This window comes from Callionymus lyra, chromosome 12, assembly GCF_982586985.1.
Source record: "Callionymus lyra chromosome 12, fCalLyr1.hap1.1, whole genome shotgun sequence".
NCBI classification, from domain to species: domain Eukaryota; kingdom Metazoa; phylum Chordata; class Actinopteri; order Syngnathiformes; family Callionymidae; genus Callionymus; species Callionymus lyra.
Window position 1 is genome coordinate 9,210,497 of NC_141829.1, and position 22,520 is coordinate 9,233,016.

The 22,520-nt window shown below is 35.8% G+C and overlaps 1 protein-coding gene across 2 annotated transcripts in view; it reads right to left on the bottom strand.

Annotated features, from left to right (window-relative positions):
• kalrna (kalirin RhoGEF kinase a) overlaps positions 1–22,520 on the bottom strand; it is a 129,195-nt gene that overhangs the window by 37,890 nt on the left and 68,785 nt on the right. For both annotated transcript variants that reach the window (XM_087803518.1, XM_087803520.1), the window contains 14 exons: positions 21,603–21,718; positions 21,313–21,435; positions 20,196–20,378; positions 19,999–20,126; positions 19,064–19,130; positions 18,372–18,481; positions 16,862–16,931; positions 16,706–16,795; positions 15,744–15,836; positions 15,519–15,630; positions 15,252–15,442; positions 14,326–14,427; positions 14,110–14,255; positions 13,033–13,135 (listed from right to left, as the gene is read on the bottom strand). In XM_087803518.1, coding sequence (XP_087659644.1) covers positions 13,033–13,135; positions 14,110–14,255; positions 14,326–14,427; positions 15,252–15,442; positions 15,519–15,630; positions 15,744–15,836; positions 16,706–16,795; positions 16,862–16,931; positions 18,372–18,481; positions 19,064–19,130; positions 19,999–20,126; positions 20,196–20,378; positions 21,313–21,435; positions 21,603–21,718 — 1,634 coding nt within the window. The remainder of the gene's footprint in view (positions 1–13,032; positions 13,136–14,109; positions 14,256–14,325; positions 14,428–15,251; positions 15,443–15,518; positions 15,631–15,743; positions 15,837–16,705; positions 16,796–16,861; positions 16,932–18,371; positions 18,482–19,063; positions 19,131–19,998; positions 20,127–20,195; positions 20,379–21,312; positions 21,436–21,602; positions 21,719–22,520) is intronic.

The window sequence follows — 22,520 nt, forward strand, 5'->3', positions numbered from 1 at the left end:
ATGTATTTGAATATGTTTTATATATTATATTTTACGTGAAAACGAAGACTTATTGAGCAAATATATTCTGATATTCACCTTCCAAGTCATGTAAAGTCAAATCTATTCTATATTATTACTATTATATGCAGAAAAACTTGTGACATTTGCATTAAATAAAATAAAGTGTTGCATTATTTCGAGTAACACGAGCGTTTTGAACTCAAATCAATGGATAATGCTCCCTATAATCTGACCCCAGATAAGTGTGAGAGTGAAAAGAAGCCTTGTGGTTCTCGCTCACTCAGGGAAGAAAGAACAAGCGGAAGAAGGAACTTTTATTGCGTGCAGCGGTTCACGGCGGCACCTTATCTCGGAGGCATCGGAGGATCTTCGCCCCCCGAGGGAATCATTCACCGACTCCACCAATCATTTGACTTCATTGGTTCTGCTGCTCAAGTGTTGGGAGACACTTTGTTCCCTTTGGTTTTCCACTGCGAGGCTGCAGTGTGCGTGATGTGCACGTGTGTGTGTGTGTGTGTGTGTTTACGCAGAAGTGGGTCATGTGACATAAGATAACAACAGTCACGCCCGTGAAAATTAAACACCAGAAAACATTCTGGTGAAGGTGACCTCGAATCAAACCTCAGTATATAGAGAACTACCTTAAAGAATCCAAACATTCCCCCTTTAGTTAAACTGGTTGGTAATATTGTTAATATTGTATATGTTACTTGAAGTATTTTCCGTAAAAATAAGTGTGTAATTGTGGTTTAAGAAGAACGAAATGATCTTGTTTGTGACTCGGCATCTGGGTGGAATTACATCCAAAAGTCACCCCAAGATGACGTGAATACGAAGGTTGGCCAAATGAACATCGTGTCATGTTTTTATCTCGTTCAGATGTTTCAAATTCAAAGCACTTTCATCGTCAACAAAATCAACACAGAACTTAGAGGCTTATTTACAGACAGAAAGTGCAAATAATGACACTACTTAGGATTTAGCATATTGACTTTTTAGCTTCTGAAAGAATTTAAAAAAAATGGAGACGGAAAAGCAATGGAGGCCTAGGGCCGTATTTTATCTTTTCAATAGGCCAGGACTCAAAAGTATTGCTTGTCTGTGTTCCATCTAAGATATAAGGGTGGTTTGGCTGCCCTGATATAACATTAAAAAAGAAAAAATCAGCCAAAAATGTCTTAAAAACGACAATGCAGTGAAGCGACATCTTCTATTTCAACTTTAAAAGTGTCAATTTATAAGAGATCTTAAGACGCTAATAGTTAAAGTGAGATTAAAAGGAGAAAATGGTAGGTTTAAAAAAAAAAAAACTACACAGACTTTGATGCCACCGATTTAAAAAAGTTTGGACATGACATTTAAAACTTGTTAAAACTCTAAAAATTTGCAAAAAAGTTGAACCGAAACTGTTGTTTGGTGATTTGACGAAAGAAGACGTGATAGTAATTTAACCGCTTTACCATCTTATAATGCAGGCTAGACAAAAAAGTTTCACAATAGTTTCCGTTTTGACCTTTAAAAGTCTTATCTTGTCTTATCTCTTATCAAGAGAAGTCTTGGCCGCCAAAAGGACCTTTCTAGACCTGCAAAGTAACGTAAACCTTCGCTTTTACCTCTTAAAGTCCAGTGCTGTGTCTCAAATCACATACTTCTCTTAGTATACTAGAAGTTAGTATGCATCAGGATAGTGTACGTACTAACTAGTAACAAATTCTCCACAGATAGTTTGTCTCAAACTCTGCTGCTACGCACTAACAGGAAATGACACGACAGCTTCTTCTTCCTACTACTATTTAACGAGGATTTCAACCAGCTGTTTGAACGCTATTGCCACCTGCTGGCAGAACGTTTTGCAAGTTCGGAAAAAAAGAAATAAAGAAAAAATATGAGAATCGAAATATTCGCAAGATATTTAAGCTGGTATCCGCACAGACGTGTCATCCTTCTACTGCTGCAGAAAATACACCTGTACGTATATGAATATATATATATACTGTATATATATATATGAAGTATCTTCCGTTTACAACGTCACTTCATCGATCCATACTCAGTTTTGTGGGCGTTTTAGTGACAATTTAGTGTGCATGGAGCACTAAATTTCGCATATTAAGAATTGAGATGCACTTACGCACTAAAAATACTAACTTTGAGTACGCTAGTATGCGATTTGAGACACAGAACAGGTGTCAAACTGGTCCAGAAAAGGGCCGGGATGGTGCAGGTTTTGGATCCAACCAGTCAAGCACATATAGTTGAACGAATGAGGCGTCTGAAGACAGTGATCAGTTGATTGACAGTCAGATGTTGGACAACTGATTCATTAACTCATGTGTGCTCGACTGGTACTTTAGTAAAGTATTGGCCACATTTTGGTTCTGAACCATTAAAATGTTTTTCTTTGTCTTGGTGTTTTTGATCCCAATAATCTTGGATCAACAGTTTTATACTGGAGTATTTGTTTCATCTTGGTCCTGGCTACTGGTCCGGTTTGGTTCAGGTCTTGAAAAAGGATAATTTTTACATAAATTCCACCGACTCCACTCAGAAGTGGTTACAGATAAAAATAAAAGTTCTATTGTCCTCAGAAATCAACTGAATCACGTTTCTATTCCCAGTTTACTCCGCGCGTGGAAAAAGTGAAGCTAAATTAAGCGAAAACCTCGACCTTCTATTCTTTATTTCGTACGTTCAACTTTTCCACTTCCCGATGTTCCAGAGGCTTCAGAAGCGACACGGGGCGTCATGTTCCCGATCTTTAAACCCTCCCGGCGAGTAACCTTAGAACTCGGGGCTTCGGCGTCGAACACTTTCACCAAATTGCGGCGACGGGACATCATGGAAACACAAACCACTCGGAGTGTTTGCGTCTGTGTGCTCAGTCAGTCGAGACGCATGCGGCGGCCGCACTTAACGGTGAACACACACACACACACACACACACACACTAACACACACCGGCTTCATCTGGTTCACCCTCTGGTTGTGGACCTGCCAGCTTAACTAGACTTTTGGCTCCCGGGGAGTCGGTGTTGGTTCATGTGATCCTGTGGTTACTGTGCGTCTTAGCTTCGTCTTTGAGATGCTTTCTTTAGGTTTGCTCTTAAATCTCAATTGACTACCATGTTGTTGAGTTTTTCCTCAGATCCTTATTCTTAATGTGGTCTCTATATTTCGAGGGTCGTCACAAACTTTAAAAATCCTTCGATTTTTGCTTTTGTTTAAATCAATTATCGACTTTAAACTTCAATTTTCTTAGCCTTATAAGTTACGTAACTGATACTTAAACAGACTTTTAAACCTATTTTGTAAGATTATATTTTCTGCCATCCAGACTCACTCTCGTGTTATTCTTTTCCTTCTATTTAAAATGCTAAATCTAACCGTTCAATCTCTTGTAAAAATATTTATACAGGGATCCTGTTCATAGCAGCATCTGTATCATGACAGTCTTTTTTACGTTTCACATCTTTAGAGTGTGTTAAAAATACTTGTGTGTTTATACTTTGCAAGGTCGGTCTTAAAAGTTGTATATTGTATTTTTTTTTACCGTTTAGCCTTGGATTGAGTCGGGCAACAATGTTAATTGTTGTTTGTTTACCTAAACAACGGTTTTGGTTTCTTTACAGACTAGTCTTTAACCATGAAGCTTCTGTTCTGAAGGTTGTTTTTTTAATCTTTTATTGATTTTTTTTGATGCCACATCAGTTTCTGAAAGTATTTTAAATATTCTGGTAGACGATCTTGACCATTTAATTTTTAAAAATCGTAGGATTATTTACATCTTAATCTATTAAGAGTCAGTACAACCAACTGAATTGAGTTTATATATCACAACAAGGATATTTAAAAATAACTTATTTACCAGTTTAAGTGAGCATCTTACTTTAACTCAAGATGACCTAATCTTCTGCACTTGTGGCCTGGTTGGCTTTTTCTTCCCTCTTTCCAATAAACCTGTTTAAATGTTGCGTAATACGGATCTTTAAAAACATTCTGCCCACTGACACACTGACTAGACTAGAAAGCGAAAACCTCAGCCAGAAGTTGAATGTGTAATCTAGCTGGAGCGTTCGTGGCCAATCATTATAAATCTTGTTGGAAGCTGATAATCCAGAGTCCGCCGCTGCGAACCAACACTTTATAGAGTCACGTCGACGACACACACACCCCTCGTTTATTGTGTTACGATACGTGCCAGTTAGACACCTAAATAAGAGTCTAGATTTCATTAAAGACTGGCTGTGGAGTCCAATGGTTTCCTGTCTGTCTGTGAGGCGTGCACACACACACACACACATGGACACACACACACACAAACACACAGTTTAACCATTAATCTCCTCCATTACACACAAACCTCGAGCTCGCACACAAGTGTCACACACCAAGAGAGAGTCAACACTGCGTGTGATCTGCATTAGCATCGAACCAGCGACCAAACCGGTCCGTTCTCAGAAGCCATCTTTACGATAGAAACAACATTGAGTCACATGACTTCAGACGGCAGCGTCACCTCAGTTGGAAGGAAGGAAGATTTACGTATGGAACTGAAAACTTCAATGTTAGAACCACAAAAACAGCATTTTTTGTTCATTAAACATTTAAGAAAAGGAGAAAATCTGTGTGATTTATTTATCTTGCTCTAATGTGTAAATGCTGACAGATTTAAAGGACGGAACATTTCCGACACAGATGATGACCTTCAAATTGGATATTTTATCATGAATTGTAACAAATTAAAATAGAAACTCGGCTGAAACTCGGAGTCGAACAAGAAGCTAATTATCCTAAAATATCAACAAAGATAAATTGAAAAAGAGAAAAGCATTGAAACTGTACTTGTATTATTAGCCATTGGTGAAATTATTAATGTTTTCATATCATTATTAATATTCCAACAAAAGCCAAGTGATCAAATAAAAATGAAGTTGCAACTTTCCTTTAAAGAGAAAGGAAAAAAAAAAGTGTTTTGATCAAAATACAATCATTTGCAACCTTTATGAAACAATAGTTTCATGAATCTCGTACCAAAAACAAATATTGCAGAAATTTGCCCAAATTCAAGTGCATAATTGTAAAGCTAACACTAAGAGTTTGATAGAATTATGGAAGAAACTTTTTTTTAGGGGAAAATAAAATGCGAAAACACTCGATTACTACGAACACGGAAGATTAACTTTATAAGATCTAAGGTGCAGTAGCGACAACAACAGTGACGACGTTTCTCTTTAACCATTTTAAAGGTCAAACAAGGCTTAAGAAACCACATTAATGTTGGAACAAAGTTCAAGTTTTGAACCAGCACTACAGCTCAGACAATATTCCTGAATTAAAAAAAAACAACAAATAAAGATAAAGAAACAATAACACATGACTCAGATGCTACTAAATCTGAGAATAATGTCGATAAAGTTGACAGCTATGAGCTAGAAAGACGACCAAGTCAGATGCAAAAAAACCTGCAGCTGAAACTCATTTTAACTGGAGATAAAAACAGATTTCATCATGTTGTCAAAGAAACAAGTGACGTGACATGTTTTCCTGCAGCACGTTCGGTTCGGTCTCTACTCACTCTGCTGCTCTCCTTGAACAATTTAAAGCTCATCCACTTCGGCATGTCTGTCCTGTTGCTCCTTCTGTCTCCGACAACTCAAGAGTGGCTTCACCCGACACACACACACACACACACACACACACACACACACACACACACACACACACACCCTCGGACTCTCCCACTGCCAAGAACAAACAGCTTTGTGTTTGACGGGAGCGACTCGCTGCTTCCATGTGTGTGTGTGTGTGTGTCAAGGAAAAGGGTGTGTGTTCGCATTTCTCCCACTCTCTGGAAACCAGCAGTGTAATAAAACACAGCCAGAGAGGTAGAGTGTGAGTGTGTGCGTGTGTGTGTGTGCACACACAAGACGAGGGTGTGTGTGACACTAAAAGTCATATGACCAGCAGAAGGCTACTGTACATCATCCGTCCACGCTCGACACATTAAAACACGTGTCAGCAGTTGTTGCACTGCAGGTGGTGAAAATGTTTTTTTTTTATTATTATTTTTTTCAAATGAACTGATACTGTAGCAATTTTCTTATTTATTTTATTTTATTTTATTTGGCCTTTAAATCACATTTTGTTTTTTAATCAAATTTCTTCTATTGTTTATGTTTAAATAAAGTGTGTTTGGAATTAATAATTCAATACTTTATTCACAATTAACATGTAAATATTCAAGGAATTTGTTCATTTTTGTGTTACAATCAAACTGGCCACTAGATGGCAGCAGCCGACATCCTCCGCAGCCATTACAGCTAATGGAACCAGGAGATGATGTAAGATCCCGGGGATGACTGAAGACTAGTAATGTGTTAATGAAGCTTCATGAAACAGTATCATGTTGATCAGAGGTCAGTAGGTGGCGCCATCAGTTTAAAAATTATGTTTCATTAGAACAGTTGTTTAAAACAGAGGAAAATAGTGCAGAGACGCCATCTAGTGGACTCTAAAAATAATGAGACTGCCTTATGAAGCTTCATCAGACCATCACTACTCAGTACGAGAGGATAATATACATCCGGCTCCAAACCATAAAAAAAAGAGTAGAATAATCACAAGACGTCACAAAAGTTCAGTGTTGCCTAAAAAATTCTACACATTTTTTTTTGTATCAAATGGTATCTAAAGATGATTATATCCAATCAAATCGATGTGATAAGTGTATCGTATGATATGGTATCGCTATAAAAGTTGAAAGGTAAGTAAATATTGTAAAGAAAAAAAAAAGTACCGCATCAAGGAGAAAAATCTGCTTTGAATTTAGTTGTACTAATGTCAATATTACCATATTAACTCAGGCTGTAACGACTTGTCAACCTGATTAAACATCACTATGGAAAAAAAGTTCTCTTCTGCATACATAAGATTTTGTTCTGAGGTAAAGGGGTACATTTAAGCTTTCTTGTTTTTCCAAGACTGGCAGCCAAGTTCGAATGAACTCTCCCTGTGTTTTTCAAATGGAGCACACATGCACAGTTTACAAGTTACTCTAATACTTTCTCAATATTTTGAGGTATTTTCTCCATTCTTGGTGATAACTGGCATACTTTCACAGCCCCCACTTTTTGTGGTTTGACATGCTAACTGCTATATATGCTTTCTTTCTGAGGACATTCATAAACACAAGAATAACTTGAATAATATCAACAGCACTGGCAAATCAAATGCTATAAAAAAAACTACAAAAAAAAGGAGCTACAAGAATAATCTCTCATGAAATTATCATTTTCTTTTATGATTTTCATTGTTTTTCTCGAAAACCACCAAATTAAAATATAAAATATTAACATATATTATAATAGTATGATTATTGTGAATATAATATTATATTGTAATATTTAAAATCCACAATTTTTATTCTGATTTGTATAATGAACTTATAACTTGAAACATATAAACATTTCAATATAGTTTTGATGCAAAAGCTACTTTAAAGCTGTGTCTAAAATCGAATACTTGCGTACTTTAAACGTAGTATTTTTAGAGCATAAGTGCGTCTCAATTCTTAGCATGCGGAATGTAGTGCGCCATGCACACTAAATTCTCACTAAAACACCCGTAACCTAAGTATGGATCGATGGACACTTCTACCCTAAACGGCTCCATCTTAGTGACGTTGTAAATGTATATATATATATATATATATATATATATATATATATATATACTTCCAGTTGCATTTTCAGCCAGCAGTAGGAGGATGACATGTCTTCGGTGCTGATACCGGCGTAAATATCTCGCGAATATTTAGTTTCTCATATTTCTTGATCCAAACCAAACGTGCTGCCAGCAGGTGGCGATAGTGTTCCTACAGCTGGTTGAAATCCTCGTTAAATAGTAGTAGAAGAAGAAGCTGTCGCGTCATTTCCTGTTATTGCGTAGCAGCAGAGTTTGATTTGAAACAAACTATCTGTGGAGAATTAGTTACTAGTTAGTACGTACACTATCCTGATGCACACTAACCTCCAGTGCACTAAGAGAAGTATGAGATTTGAGACACAGCACTGGTTTCCTTTATGTCATACAATATTTAATTGATTTATTTACATAGTCTAGCTTACTCATTTGCTTTTATGCTTACGACTCTGTTTCCGTATCTCTTATCAAGGACGCGACTGTAAACAACACCTTGTTCTCAAGTGACCTGCCTGAGTAAATACAGAAAAAAATAAAATGATGACTAATAATAAAGAAAATGTAATCCAATGAAAGTTTAATTTGGGTGTTTCTTCATCCTGACTTAATGTTGCTGTATCCAAAATACCGTAATGGGAAAGAAAAAAAAAAAACCTCTAACAAAAACATGTTTTTCATGTTCCAAAGGAAATCTCCAGCTTCAGACGGACACAACATTTTCTAAAATACATCATTTAAAACTTTCGACAAATCCAAGGAAAACAAGGTCAAGGTAATGTCTAGCGCTTATGTAACTGAAGCATCATTTGCAATTAAAAAAACAACACAAAATACATATTTCTAAGCGAAAAATCCACGGGCTGACCTGATAAAAAAAAAAAATGTTCAAGATTGAAGTTTCGACTGTTGCACAGACTGAGTTTCTGTCCAAAACACACAAGTGAATTTATAATTTCCCCCTGAAGCGCAGGGAGGCGTGGGAGTGACACCACCTCGCTCCTTCTCTCCAACTATTTTATCCCAGAATGTTCTTTGTCTCGAACCCTGAGAACTGTGTTTTGTTCAATTTACCAGAAAATAATATATATTATCGATTTACTGCTACTGTATTGAAGATAGCATTAGCTTTAACCGCTAATGAAGCTAACAAAAATGGCTCAGACGGCGAAGAAAAAGACGACAGATGATACTTCTGTGCTCTAGTCATGACCTCTCGCAGCTAAACTGGTAGAAACCACTTGTCTCGCTCAGTTTCATGGAGGTTGAAGCTGAGTCAGCAATTTTTTTTTTCCTCCATTGATGCTTTGCTGCGAGACAGGAGGAGGAAGATTCCAAAAATAGCAGCTTCAGTAAAACACACTAACTACACAACAACAACACGCCCACAAGACTGGAAAATCTCAGTGTTTGGACTGGACTCACACCAGTCTGTGTGTGTGTGTGTGTGTTGTTGTTGAAGTGTGGTCGTAATGAGGAGGAACATCTGTACGACATTAAAGTGACGAGACGACAAAAATCAGGCCAAAGTTGAGGAATACAGATTTTCTGTGTCATATGTTTGTTCGGAATTGTGCTCCATTGTGCACCTGTTTGTGTATCTATGTGTGTCACTGTGTCTGCGTTCCTGTGGTATTTGCACTTGTCGATAGGTGTGTGTACATATTTATTATTGTGTCTCTTTCGCCGTTTAGCTTAATGATTAATCTTTGTGTGATTTACGTCTATGTTTCTTTAAGGAAATGTGTAATTATGTTGACTATTGTGTTTTAATCTGTGTGTGTTTGTTCAGTGTCCTCGTATGTGTGTATTTGTGTAGATTTGTGTCTAGTTGTCATCGGGATTGTGTTGATGAGGTTTCATGATACAGCGTCCTTATTCTCATTGGCCACTAGATGGCGCAACTAATTGAGCCTCACTTTATATTTCCTGAGAGCGCCACCTACTGAGCTCTGAAGATAAAACTAAAAAAGCGGTTTCAAAACACCTCACCCACCAATCTCTAGTTTGTAGATGTTTATAAATGTGTGTGTAGGTGTGTGACAGAGTGTGTGCGTCTTAAAGATGTGCTTTAGCTTCTTAATTTTAGTTTTATTTGTACGTGAGTTTGTATGTGTGTGTGTGTATGTGTAGGTGAAAAATAACTCAGTGTGTAAGTGTGCCTTTTTTTTCGTCTTTTTTTAAGACCACGATATACAGATTTATATGTGCCTTTGTGCATGTGTGTGTATGTGAAGTGTGTGTACGTGAAGTGTGTGTATGTGTAGGTGAAGGTGAAGGGTTTGTATGTGTATGTGAAGTGTGTGTACGTGAAGTGTGTGTATGTGTAGGTGAAGGTGAAGGGTTTGTATGTGTATGTGAAGTGTGTGTACGTGAAGTGTGTGTATGTGTAGGTGAAGGTGAAGGGTTTGTATGTGTATGTGAAGTGTGTGTCGGTGTATGTGTAGTTGAAGGTGAAGTGTGTGTAGGTGTATGTGTAGTTGAAGTGTGTGTAGGTGAAGTGTGTGTATGTGTATGTGTAGTTGAAGGTGAAGTGTGTGTGTAGGTGTATGTGTAGTTGAAGGTGAAGTGTGTGTAGGTGTATGTGTAGTTGAAGGTGAAGTGTGTGTAGGTGTATGTGTAGTTGAAGTGTGTGTAGGTGAAGTGTGTGTGTGTGTATGTGTAGGTGAAGTGTGTGTAGGTGTATGTGTAGGTGAAGTGTGTGTAGGTGTATGTGTAGTTGAAGGTGAGGTGTGTGTATGTGTATGTGTAGGTGAAGTGTGTGTAGGTGTATGTGTAGGTGAAATGTGTGTAGGTGTATGTGTAGGTGAAGTGTGTGTAGGTGTATGTGTAGGTGAAGTGTGTGTAGGTGTATGTGTAGTTGAAGGTGAGGTGTGTGTATGTGTATGTGTAGGTGAAGTGTGTGTAGGTGTATGTGTAGGTGAAGTGTGTGTAGGTGTATGTGTAGGTGAAGTGTGTGTAGGTGTATGTGTAGGTGAAGTGTGTGTAGGTGTATGTGTAGGTGAAGTGTGTGTAGGTGTATGTGTAGTTGAAGGTGAGGTGTGTGTATGTGTATGTGTAGGTGAAGTGTGTGTAGGTGTATGTGTAGGTGAAGTGTGTGTAGGTGTATGTGTAGGTGAAGTGTGTGTAGGTGTATGTGTAGGTGAAGTGTGTGTAGGTGTATGTGTAGGTGAAGTGTGTGTATGTGTATGTGTAGGTGAAGTGTGTGTAGGTGTATGTGTAGGTGAAGTGTGTGTATGTGTATGTGTAAGTGAAGTGTGTGTAGATGTATGTGTAGGTGAAGTGTGTGTATGTGTATGTGTAGGTGAAGTGTGTGTAGGTGTATGTGTAGTCTTAATTTTAGGCCACTATATACATGTATGGGTGTTTGTGTGACAAAGTGTGAGTGTATGGGAGTAGTGTGTTTGCCTTTAAGATAATCTTTCTTCTTCTTCTTTGCCACTGTATACATATTTGTATGTGCATTTGTACATGCATGTGTGTGTGTGTGCGTGACAAAGTGTGTGTATGGGATTGAGAGTGTTTGCCTTTAAGATAATCTTTCTTCTTGTTTGCCACTATATACATATTTGTATGTGCATTTGTACATGCATGTGTGTGTGTGTGCGCGTGCATGTGTGTGTCTACTCATCTTCTTAGAGTTTGTATTCCTGCATGTCTAGTATTAGTGCATGTGTTTCTTTGTGTGTTTTGTGTGATGCTGACATTTAGAAACAGAAGTGTGTAGGCGTAGGTTGCTCAGTGAAAAGGCCACGCTGTTTAATATGACAGACAGAGGCCATGGCTGTGTGTGTGTGTGTGTGTGTGTGTGTGTGTGTGTGTGTGTGTGTACATGTGGAAAGAGGACGCTGCTACAATGGTGGTTAAGATTGAAAAAAACCCAAACAACAACTGAGAGGAAAACCAGAAGGAAACACGCCCTCACACTAAACTTCATTTAATACATTTAAAGCAGAAAAGCTCGTCGAGGGAATCGAACCTTCGTCACAACGACCTTCATGAATGTTCCTTAAATCTTGCTCATCGTCTTCCTTCTGTTTCTCTTACGCAAAGTTTACAGACGTCAACTAAGATCATCGTCTCAAACCTGAATGGACGAGACCAGGAACAAATAACTCATTCATTTTTTTTTTTTTTTTTCAGCTGCAACTGGGTCACGGGCGCCCGGAGTCGACCCGGTCCTGGATCACAGCGAGACCACAAGTGGTGAGACTCTCTAATGGAGAGTTTTCATTTGGTGGTTTAAAGTCAAGTGGAAAACAGCTCAATAAATGTCTTTTACAACCGGGAGGTTGATATTGTTAGGAATAAAAATAGAAGCTTTTATTGTCTTATTTATCTTTTATTATCTTTAAAGAGCAATTAAATAAAATTGTATACACAAGTGAACAAGTTTTTAAATAAAATATATATATGTAAAATTACTTTCTTTAATTTATATATATATATATATATATATACATACATCCATCCATCCATCCATCTCTATTTGAGTATTTCATTATTTTTTAATTTTCTTTAAAACTGTGTTACAAATTTACTCCATTTTCTCCTAAACTTTTATTATCTTTAAAGAGCAATTATTTATTGATTTAATTAGACAAACATGCTTCATTGGTGGCATAATAGAAACATATATTTTTATTTAATACAATTATATTCCATTTGTTTGTGTGTATTAAACGTATCATTTATTTAATCATTTATTTTTATTATTGTATGATTTAAATCTATTAAATTAAGACAGAAATTGACTTAAAGCTTTTTTTAGTCAGATTTCTTTACATTAAAAATGTAAAAAAATTACTCAATTTTAAGTCAGAACCACAAATGAATAAACAAAACAAACAGGAAGTGAGTTTTATTAAAGCTACTTTTTAATAATTGTTTTAAATCTGGGATTTAACTACTTAAGCTCCATGAAATAAAGAATAAAGAATGCAATATTAAACTTCAAATATTGATATTTTTAGGTAAAAAAAACATGTTTTTATCTCCAGAAAAGCAGAAAGAAACGGTAAAACTTGTTGAATAAAACCTAAATAACGGCCGCAGCCGAGGGTCTTACCTGGAGTCGAGAGGCGGACAGATAGTAATCGTCTGCGCAGACGCCTGCACACAACCTGAACAGATTCTTCATCGCTAACTTTTCCCTGTGTGTGTCTGCGTGTGTGTGTGTGTGTGTGATGGGCAGCAGCCCCTGATTCCACTCTTTAGACTGAACCGGGAAACCCCGTAGGAGCGACTGAGCAACAGGTGCGAGGCTCGTCAGACACCTGTCAATCTCACCGATCCCTGAAGACTCAAAGAAGATCAACCATTGTTTCTTACCTTGTCGCTGTCCACGGTGTTCTGGGAGGTTCTGGACGCGATGGAGATGGTGTCCGGCTGACTGCTGCCGTCGCCCTGACTGTCTCCGTCTTCGCCGCCGTCCCTGGACGCAGACGCCACAATCAATCAATCAGAATTAAATCATATATTTTAGAAGTTAGTTTCACTGGTGTGATGTGTTGGCGTCACTAGAGGGCAGCAGAGATCAGTTTTTAAAGACTTGATAAACATTGTTTTTTGCATATGGAAGTATATAAATGTCACCTGAACATTGAATGGTTGAATATAACATGTTGATCTTTTTTTTTTTGGTATATAATTTGTTTTAAATAATTGAGTTGATTTATATATTGAAAAGTTTAATTTGTTTTATTGAATTTTCTCATTTTAATTTTTTTAATGAATGAATTGAAGCTAATCAAGCTACTCTTTTGGTATTTTTCAAGTGGTACTTTTATAGCAACATTTTCAAATTGAACTGAAAGGCTAACAATTGTATAATATTGAATTTAAAATTTTATTTTTTAATTATTGGAATAAGATTATCAAGCATTCATTCATTTTGAAAATAATAAATTATTAAAAATATACACATTTTCAAACATTAGTATCTACAATTCTGAGTTTGGGGGCAGGAGTGGGTCGAAAGTATCTTGACATTCTGTTCTATGTTAATCTTTCTATCCTTTGTCTTTGTTATTGTATTTGTATTTGATCTATGTTCTTTATCTTTAGACTTAGATTGTATCATCTTGTTCTTCGTCTTTATTTCTCTTTGTTCTTATTTTTATGAAAAAAAAAAAAAAAAAATTCAATAAAGTTCCACCTAATCTAATCTAACCTAATTTAATTTAATTATACAATAAAAACAATTTTTCAATATATAGAAATTATTCATTAATTTTGAATTTAATTATTAACAAAAAATAATAAAATGCTTAAAAGAAAAAAAAACCTTTTAATAAAAAAAATAATGAAGTTCCAACATTTGAAATGTTCAACAATTCACTGATAAACTTCTATATTTTAATCCGATAAATATGACTAAGATATCAGTGTTTTGAGACCAACACTCACCTCCTGATGTTCCTAGGTTTGTTCAGTGCTGCAGCCTTCGGCAGGTGAACCGGCTCCTTCAGCGAGCCCTTCAGGTGAGTCATCCTCTCCTGGATCACCTCCCTGATGTTCTTGATCCACTCCTGCTTGGCCTCCATGGTGTTCGCCTGCGGGAGACAAGGGTCTTAACGGCGTCTGCACAGGTCGGAGGTCGTCTCTCTCTCTCTCTTCGCTCACCTTCAGGACCGTCTTGTTGTCGGAGGACGGCGTCCGACCGGCCCACAGAGCGAACTTACACGAGTCGCCCTCGATGTGCTCCGTCACGCCCAACTCTGACGTCTGCGGCACAAGTTAACTGGTTAGGACCAGATGTACTAGACATTTTAACTTTGGGTTTTAGTCAATTTCTGCCTTCATTTAATAGAGTTAAATCACACAATGATATAAATAAATGATTAAATAAATGATACGTTTAATATACACAAACAAATGGAATATAATTGTATTAAATAAAAACTATTATGTCAGCAATGAAGCATGTTTGTTCTAATTAAATCAATAAATAATTGCTCTTTAAAGATAATAAAAGTATATATATATATATGTATGTATATATATATATACATTTATAAATTAATAAATTAAAGAAAGTAATTTATAAATTAAAGAAAGTAATTTTACATATATATATATATACATTTTTATTTAAAAACTTGTTCAGTTGTGTATAATTTAATTATATTTTATAATTTATATATTTGTATATTTTATTTTATTTTATTCTACTTCATCTGGGCTTCAACTTTGGTAATTATTAATAAAAACTTAAATGTAAAGCACATGATATTCAGTGTAAAATATGTGTAGTAAAATGTAGATCAAAGTATTATTTTCTGAAGCCATTTATATATTATTTATTAAAACATTTTTTTTAACTTGATATTATCATTGAGATTATTTCATCTTTTTGTTATAGAATTTTGAGATTTAAGTTGAGATTTGAAATAAGATATTATATAATAAAAAAAAATACTTCTTACTTTCTGGTAACATTAAGTAAAAATTGAAGACTTTTGAGTTAAATTACAAAATTGTGCTTAATAAATTGATGTATAGAAGAGATGTAGATAATGTCGTCGTGAGCATGCAGTTCCGAGACTCACCAGTAGTTTGTGTTTGAACTGGTACTTGGTTCTTCCCGCCGAGTCCTTGATCTCCTTACTGAAGACCAGCGAGAACTCGAAGAGGAACAGGTGTCGGTCGCGGCCCTTCCTGATCAGAGAGCGAGGGTCCCACACCTGGAAGCTGTCCTGCAGGATCAGCTCTCCCTGGACCTCCAGGTTCTCCTCGAAACCTGCAGGTGTGTTCGGGACCAGGGGTCAGACCGTGACAGTGACAGCTAGATGGCGCTCTTGTGTCAGTGAACTCACCCTCCATCATGGCCAGGTGCATGGCATCATTGGCTCTTTTAGGGACCCCCAGCATCACCTCCAGACCATCTTTGATCTCACCTTTGCCCTCCTCGCAGCAAGACAGCAGCTCCTGATAGGGACCAACTCAGAGTTCAACACCTGCCTCGTCTACTCACGGTTCATGTGTGTGTGTGTGTGTGTGTGTGTGTGTGGGGGGGTGTGTGTGTGTGTGTGTGTGTGTACCTTGAGCAGCAGCTGGTACTTGGTAATCCTCTGCACTGGCTTGATGAGGTAGGAGTTGATGGAGTTGGCGAGTCCTCTTCTTTGCTGGATCTCCTGGAACGTCATTCAGATTACATCAACGGTGAAACAGCGACACCCACTGGTTCATTGGTGTGAACTGCAGCATCGACAACTTAAAACTTAAACACCCTGTAATACTATATGTAATATAATATAATACGAATCTAAGCAGTCTATCTGAGAAACACATTATGACTATTTGAATTTCATTTGTTTTTTTTAACATTTTGTAATGTATTTACTTTTATTTGTTTATGTACATATTCAGAGAACACCCAAGACAAAATAACATAGAAATAATGAAATAGCTTATTGTATTTGATAATTTAAAACTTACCATAATATGTAATACTTTTATTATGATTACGATTATTATTATTATCATTGTTTATTTATTTTTAATTTCCTTTTTTAAGATGTATTTGAATACTTTACTTTTATTACTAAATAATGTATTTTATATATATTTTATTAAATTGGTTTTTTATTCTTAATGACATTTTGCTGATTTAAATTGATTTTTTTATATATATTTTTCCGTTTTATTTAAACAGTTATTTGAACTAGAAATATTGACATCTCATTTTGACATTGTCATATTAAAACTTCATATGTATATTTTCAGAGTCCACTAGATGGCGCTGCACTATTTTCCTTTGTTTTGAACAACTGTTCTAATAAAACATCACATAATTTTTAAACTGATGGCGCCACCTACTGACTCTACACAACATGACACTGCTTCATGAAGCTTCATCAGACCATCACTAACGGCAACTATCCCTCGCATTAACATCATGCTGTATTTACTTTTCTTTTCACTATTATTTCTGCATTAAAATCATTCAACCATCGTGTTTATAAATGTGTAAAATGTCAGGTAAACCTCTGACCAAACTCACGTCAAAGAAGGTTCCGGCGTGTTCCAGGACGAGCTGGCTGGAGTCGGGCTTGTTCTTGCAGTAGTCGACGTAGATGTGGAACTTGTCGGCCTGCAGGTCAGCGAGGGACGACGACAGTCACAATCACACCTTTCTGAAGGATCGTTAAAGTCTCACCCAGGTGACGAAGCAGTGACCCACATCCTCGGGCAGCTGCTCGTAGTTCACCAGCTCCTTCAGGAAAATACTGCAAAACACATCCACAATTATTATTATAATATCAAATTTTTAATCATTGTTACTTTAAAATTAAAATGTTTAATGTTATTTTTCATTAAACTGTTTAAAGTGGACATTTCCTAAATTACTTTCAACCCAGTATCATGATTTTTTTTAAACTTTATTTGATCTTTAATCTTTATTTTAATAGCATTCTAAGCTCCACATCCATATACCAGACAATACAATAATTTACTTTCTTCTTATTTCAGTTCAATTAGCCTTTTTTTAAAATCATGTTTTGACTTTAAAAAATACTTGTCATCACTATTCTTCATCACTGTGTGTTTATTATTATTATTTTTGTTTTAATTTTGTAAATATTGTTTATAAAAAACGTCCACAAACACGGAAAATTCCATGTCCAAAACTGATAAAGCTGCTCTTGATCTTATTTCCAAAAATGTTGCATGTTTTTGGGACACATTTTGACTCTTTATGTCCTGCTTTTTTTTTTTTTAACTTTATTTGGACTTTTTATTTCCAAAGTTTTTGGATTTCATTTGCACATTTTCGTGTCTCTTTTTAGGTCTTTCTTCTGACTTATGTTTGTCTTGCTTTATAAAACTTAATTTGGACTTTTTTCTCTCACTTTTTTTTACTTAATTTGGACCTTTTTGTCTCAGTTTTTTTACTTAATTTGGACCTTTTTGTCTTACTTTTTTTATTTAATTTTGACTTTTCATGTCCTACATATTTGGGACTTCATTTGGACTTTTTGTCTTGCTTTTTTCTTTCTCTTTACTTAAATTTTTATTTCCGAGGTCTTTGGATTTCATTTGCACATTTTCGTGTGTCTTACTTTTTCGGACTTCCTTTTGATTAATGATTGTCTTACTTTTTTTTAACTTAATTTGGACTTTCATTTCCTAGATTTTCGGACTTAATTTGTACTTTTTGTCACTTACTTTTTAAGACAATCTTGACTTATGGTGTCCTACATTTTTGTACTCTTTTTGGACTTTTTGTGTCTTACTTTTATAGAAAAAAAAAGTGTGTCTTTTGCACTAATTTGTGGATCTAAAGATTTTCCCAACGACCAAAGAAAATGAAGCTATTCACGATCAATTCCCAAACAAAAAACTCAAAAGCTAAAATATAATTTGTTATCAAGTTGCATTATTTCCAAGTTATTCAAAATGACTGGAACTTTTCTCCGCCGTGTTCACCTTCACTGACTCGTCCTCCACATCTTTTCAACAACAAGAAAGGAAAAAATAGCTTGTGATTCCTCCGACTGAACGACTTCTGAGGATTCGGATTCAAAGCGTGACGTCTGATGCAGACTTGAGGCTTAAAATAGCCGAAACCCCGAGGAATAAATTCTACTTGTAGACGTTTGACGACAGAGCAGCAGCTTCTGCCTCACGAGGTCCTGCAGTCATCCGAGGTGACGACGTTCACTCACTTGCTGTGGAAGTCGTAGATCTGCTGCATGTTTCCGAAGATGATGTTCTCCTTGTTGCCGATGCCTGGAGGTAACTCCTCGACTCCGCTGGTCATCTCCCACAGGTACGTCTGACACAAACACACACGGTTACTTGAGGACACACAATGTTTTCTGTTGTGCGTTTGCTCCTCTAGCTCACTTCCTGTATTTGTGTTCACGTCGGATTAAACCTGTGTGTTGAAGTGTTTACGTTTGTGCGTCTCTTTACAGGTGCTTTTGTCCCTTTTTTTGTGTATTATTTTCTACGTTTGTGTTTGTTTATACATCTTTAATGTGTAATGTGTTGACCGGTGTGATTCTCTACAACAAACTTTTTGGATTTTCATTGTTTCTGTATCGTATATTGTGTGTGTATTTATACATGTGTTGACGTATGTGTGCATTAAAATGAGTTTTTTTTATACATTTTAATGACTGTGTTCAGCAGTTCTGATTGAATTTATTTGTGTATTTGTTTGTGTGTTCATTTTTCTCTTCTATGTGTATTTTTTTTACCTCATTTATTTGTGTGTTGTGTGTGGGCGTGTGTGTACATGTGTACACGTGGCTCTTTGTGTGTTAGAGTGACTTTTGTGTCCATGTTTGTGAAGATGTAACGTATTAAAATACGTTTTTTTGACGTCATGTTTAAGGATGAGAGACTTAAAAACCTCCAGACACTCCTGCAGATCTTTGACGTAAGTCTTCTCCGTCTGCAGCAGCTCAGCCATGATGAACCTGAGGGAGAAATGCACTCAAATTAATAACAGAAAACACACTTTGCACCACAAAATAAAACAAAACCAGCACAGAAATGTTGACTTACTTTGATCGTTAAAATGTTTTTTGTTAATGATTAAATCAATAAAAAAAAAAAAAATTATGCTTAAATAAAAAAAAATAGTTTCAATTAAAAAAGTATAAGAATTAATAAAAAACTAATAAAATGAATTATAACCCTTTTATATCTATTAAAACTGTTTTCCTTTGAGTAATTTATTTATTATTAAGCAGTATTATGAATTATTATTATCTTATCCCCTGAAAATTATTATTTATTTTTTTATTAAAGTGAAATTGCTGTGAAGTCCAACATTTTTTTCATGAAGCAACTTTTTAAAAATGGAAAATATTTATTTTTGATTAAAGCAACTTTTTTTTTGTATTGAATAATAATTTATTAAAGAGAGGTTGAAAAATCCATCAAATATTAAAACCTCTTGTTAAAAAATATAACATTGCACCGATTATTAACCAATATATGATGGTTTAGACGCCGTAGTTCACTTTGATTTTCTTTCAAGGATTCATTTTAAAAGAAATTCTGTAAATTAATAAAGAAAAACAAACAAAAAGAAATGCAAAATATTACCTACGAAATTAATTATTAATTATTTAATTAAATATAATATATTTAAAAAAAACATTTCTTAAATTAAAAAACAAAAGTGTTTTTTCAAACATTTTGATGAGGTAATGCCGCAGATACAAAAACCGTCAGCAGAGGGAGCCGTGGAGGAAAAATAGATCGATAGATCCTTTATTGATCCACCGGAGGAGAAATTATTTTGTCCTTCAGTAATAACACATTCCATGCGCGACTCACTCTTTCTTCCGGGCCGACTTCCTCTTCTCTTCATTCACTTCGTGGTTGGGGTCTCGCAGCTTCACCTCCGGGTCTTCGGCGGCCGTCAGACTGGCAGGGATGATGTCCAGCTCCAGATCTTTGTTGTCCTGCAGGACAAGGACGGACCACGGGTTTGTAGAACACAGTCGCACAATTTGAAAACAAACTCGACAAACCTCCGAGCAGACTCCCAGACTCCTCTCCAGACTCTCCTGGTACTTGGCCATGCGCAGGGAGAAGTCCCGGTACCGTCGGTCTACGGTGCTGACCCATCGCTTGAGCTCGGACACGTGGGCGTGGCCTTTCTCCACCAGGTTGTCGGCGAGTTGAATGAGCAGCTTCACCTTCTCCTTCGTTTGCTGTGAGAGAAACACAACTTTTGCCTTCATTTATTCTTCGTCCTTTCAGTTTTTATTTGAACAAACGCAACACAACAGATACACAAAACTAGTGATGTGTCGATGAAGCTTCATGAAACAGAGTCATGTTGGTTAGAGGTCAGTAGGTGGCGCCATCAGTTACCAAATGATGTTTCATTAGAACAGTAGTTTAAAACAAAGGAAAATAGTGCAGAGACGCCATCTAGTGGACTCTGAAAATAATGACACTGCTTCATGAAGCTTCATCACTAAACAAAACCAACACAATCATTTTTTTAAATGTTATTTGTTTTAAGCATCACATTTCCTTTTTAATAATTGAATATTCCTTTTATAATTCAATTAAATAACATATATATTAAAAGGTTGAATCTGTTTTGATTTTTGTTTTGAATAATTTAATTTATAAATAAATAAATAAACTTTTTACACATAGAGTTTAAAATTCTAATTCCAATAATTCAGAAATAAATGTTCTAAATTAAATATTAGTTTATTTTTCTTTAAATTAAATATATAATTTTTGTATTATAGTACCAGCAGACAATACCAGAAGAGTACTGAGCTACTTTAACTTTCAGCTAATCATGTGTCCCATAGACGATCATGTGACGACGTAGAATCATCATACCTAAATTTTTACATTGTATTCAGAAGGCTACAAACTACAACATATTACATTTAGAAAAAAATTCTATGTGAAAGAAGGAATATAAAATATTTAAATGATTTGAATTAGACTATCAAACTATTTATTAATACAATTATTACAAAACAAAATGTAATTCAAACCAACCATTCAATATTCTGATGGCAATAATACATTTATACACATTCACAAAAGAAAATGGAAAAAAACAAAAAAACATCAGCTTTAACAATAACACATATATATATAAGGACAGAAACACACCTTGGCACTGAGTCTGAACTGATGGTGGTCGTTGAGCAGCTGCTGAGTTTCTTTGCTGCTGTCACCAGGTGAGGTGTGTGTGGCCAGGTACACATCACCTGTCTCCTGGATCCAGTCCATCACCTGCACACACACACACACACACACACACACACACACACGCAGAGTCAAGAACCAGACGTCTGATCAAAGCTTTCTGCTACACGGACGTTTATATGCAGGCACCGCTTACCTTAAATCATAAAACACACTCATAGACACACACACACTCACACACACTACATCCATACCTGCTTGGCGCTGCGCTCGAACATCAGGAAGTGTTGACACTGGTCCAGACGTCGTTTCTTTAGCGTCCAGAAGTGAAGAACTCGGTTTTCTCTCTGCAGCAGCTCGTTCAGTATAGCTGCACAAACACACACACGCACACACACGCACACACACACACACAACATCAGTGGAGAACCTCACAAGTTCCACTGAAAGCTAGTGTCTGTAATACGTTTAGACCAGTCAGTGGTGGACGAGAAAACGTAACAAAACACAACTTACAAGTAAAAATAACACAAAGAGTTGTGTGTCATTGGACAGTCTGTCATTGTTTTAAGACTTTATCGAAAGATTATCGATGGACTTAGAACCACAACTATGGACAAAACATTGAACTTTGATATGAAGGCACTTAATAAAAAAACCCCTAATAAACAAATAACAATAAACAAGTTATTGATGAAGATAATTTAAAGAAAATGTCCAAAATCAAACTTTCATTTTGTTACTTTGATCCAACGAGGGCCACATTTATACACTTTAAGGGCCACATGTGGATTGACTTTTGCTCAGATCTGTAGGTGTTTTTATGCAACAAACTTTTTATCTGCCAACACACATTAAAACACTAAACAAGCTTAAATGACAATTTAAACTTCACAAACAAAGCATTTATATTTATTTATATTTACTTTCTCTAATCGCATTTTTAATTTGGTTACTTTTGTACAAAGAAGATACAACTGTTGATACTTATTTATGGAAGTATATCAGTGCAATAAATAGTTAAATTTAACATTTTAAATTTTGAAACTTTTTATTTGATTTTATTTTCAATTAAATAATTTAAAATAATATTTAAAAATGTGATTTAATAATTTGTATAAAGAATGGTTTAATTCGTTTTTTATTGAATATTGAATTAAATAATCTGTAAA